The 2,211-nt window shown below is 37.0% G+C and overlaps 1 protein-coding gene across 1 annotated transcript; it reads right to left on the reverse strand.

Annotated features, from left to right (window-relative positions):
* Positions 1 to 500: 500 nt before the first annotated feature.
* Positions 501 to 1,855, reverse strand: LOC106745655 (odorant receptor 4-like; the record flags this gene model as incomplete). Its single annotated transcript, XM_014621461.1, has 4 exons — positions 1,523 to 1,855; positions 1,201 to 1,323; positions 892 to 1,005; positions 501 to 656 (listed from the first exon to the last, which is right to left on the reverse strand). Coding segments are annotated over exons 1-4 (726 nt in total), but the record flags the coding sequence as incomplete, so codon positions are not given.
* Between the last annotated feature and the right edge of the window lie 356 nt (positions 1,856 to 2,211).

Here is a 2,211-nt window from a genome sequence, read left to right on the forward strand (position 1 = left end):
TAACAGTACATGCGCAGAATTCCCGGGAAAATTGTAAAATTGATTGTGTAGCCTGATATCACGTACCTTTTACGAATAACAATAGTTTAACAATATTTTAACAAGTACGTTGGTGTGGCGGAGCGAAGGGAAGGCATGGTATTCGAATTTATATCAAATATAATTCGAGGTTTTCTGCAAAACTTGTTGGTCTTGAAAGTCACGTTATAACAACAAAAAATATTTTATAGATAATTAATAGTTTCATGTATGACTTCAATTTATAAATTATCCCCTTATGTTCTAATTATGTTATAACCAAAATGGCATCATTGAGCACTACTTGGACTGGTATCAATACATTGCCAGCATGACAGATGTATACGATGCCGATGTTTTTATGATCTAAAATAAAATGAAACAATTCAAAACACACACAGACACGCATGTATATATATACGTGTAATATGAAATATTAAATAGCCGATATCGAAGAAAGGTTCTGATAGCGACAAGCTTACATTCGCGAAAGTTTCCAAAGATAAATTCGTGAGTCCTCCTGCTGTGAACGTCACTTGCTTTTGGGATCTCATTATCACGAACGACACCATTTTACCATAATTCGGCGACATATCATACCATAACGAATCGTAGGCTGCTTCGGCGATTGACTTACTCTGGAAATAATAAAAGATATTACTTACAGCATAACAATCAAATTTCACACTCTACCACATTTATTTTGCATCTTTGTTTGAAAATCCAAATTTTTCTGTTTAATATAATCAACACAATTTAGAAAATGTCAAAAATTAAAATTTCCAATAATTAATTACGCGATAATCATATTTTAAATAATGAGAAATTGATTCCTCAGTATCCGAAATTGATGGTTGCTTAATATTTACTGACCTTATGACTAAGATATTCTCCGGCAAAACAGAAAACAAAAATTTCCACCATTAAGACGCCGCCAGCAAAAACAGCTTTCACCAATAACATGATGCCGGCTTCACCGTGCACCGACTATTTTATTAAATATGAAATGTGGAAACCAAATAAATGACGTTACTGACCATCACTCGCCATTCATGCGAATACAAAAGTACTCACTATCACGATGAGAAACCCCAGGTAAACAAACAGCACAGAATTACAGATAACGAGCATTAACGCTATGAAGGAAGAAATCTTATGTATATTGTTAGAGAAAATGATTACTCTGTTATGCCTCTCGATCAGCATCCCTATCTTGGACGCGGAAGAACCGTAAAGCGGAGTGTCTCCGGAAATATTCTTGAACTCGTGGCATATGATATCGATTTGCCCGCTTGCGTGGAGTACCTAAAATATACTTAAATATCTGCAAATACATTTCAAGCGGTAAATTGAAAAAAAAAAGAAATTCTCTCGGACGAAAGTCAGGAAGAGAATAAAATTTCAACTATTTCGCGAATTTCTATTATCTCCAACGCCAAAACTCGCTTTGTATGCACCAACTCATTGCATAATTTCAGCAAGGAGATTAATCTGCTACACTTACCATGCTGAGAATCAGTAAGTTCAGAATGATGATTGAGTATCCGTTTAACATACCATGAAAGAATACTATTACAAAGAGCAGCTCATAAGTCGGTGATTCGTTGGCGTGCTCAAACGGGAATTGTACCTTCAGAGGAAACTGACGCGAAGAAACGTTGACATCCTTCGCCAAATGGAGAAAACGAAGCGCATAATCGCCCAATAGGTAAAACAGCCCAGCAATCGTAGTGAAGCTGAATACAGTTTTGGAGAAGAAATGCGATATATTCGCTTTCGTCGTCATCAGGTATAAATGCTGTCCGACATGCATAGACACGCACCAATCATCATCCATATCTGCCAGTATCTGGTAAATTACGCTGGAATGCGTTACTTTAATCGTTCGGATATTTCAGGAAGAGAGAGAGAGAGAGAGAGAGAGAGAGAGAGAGAGAGAGAGAGAAACGTCGTGTCTTCTACGCGAGATTATGTGCTATAGTATTGAGCAGAGATTCGAAACAACACCATTGAGTTGCTCCTCGCTTAGCATGTATTCGATTTTGTAAGATGTACTTTAAAAAAGTGTTTAAAAAAACGTTACAAGTAGACCCGGCCTATCGGAGAGGAATTCGGGTGACGTTCTGCAATTACACTGTGACGAGATATCTTACCGGCGATACATCCACAGCGATATTAACTTAAAAACCGACA

This window comes from Dinoponera quadriceps, unplaced genomic scaffold (assembly GCF_001313825.1).
Source record: "Dinoponera quadriceps isolate SergipeBrazil2010 unplaced genomic scaffold, ASM131382v1 scaffold1829, whole genome shotgun sequence".
In the NCBI taxonomy this organism is placed as follows: domain Eukaryota; kingdom Metazoa; phylum Arthropoda; class Insecta; order Hymenoptera; family Formicidae; genus Dinoponera; species Dinoponera quadriceps.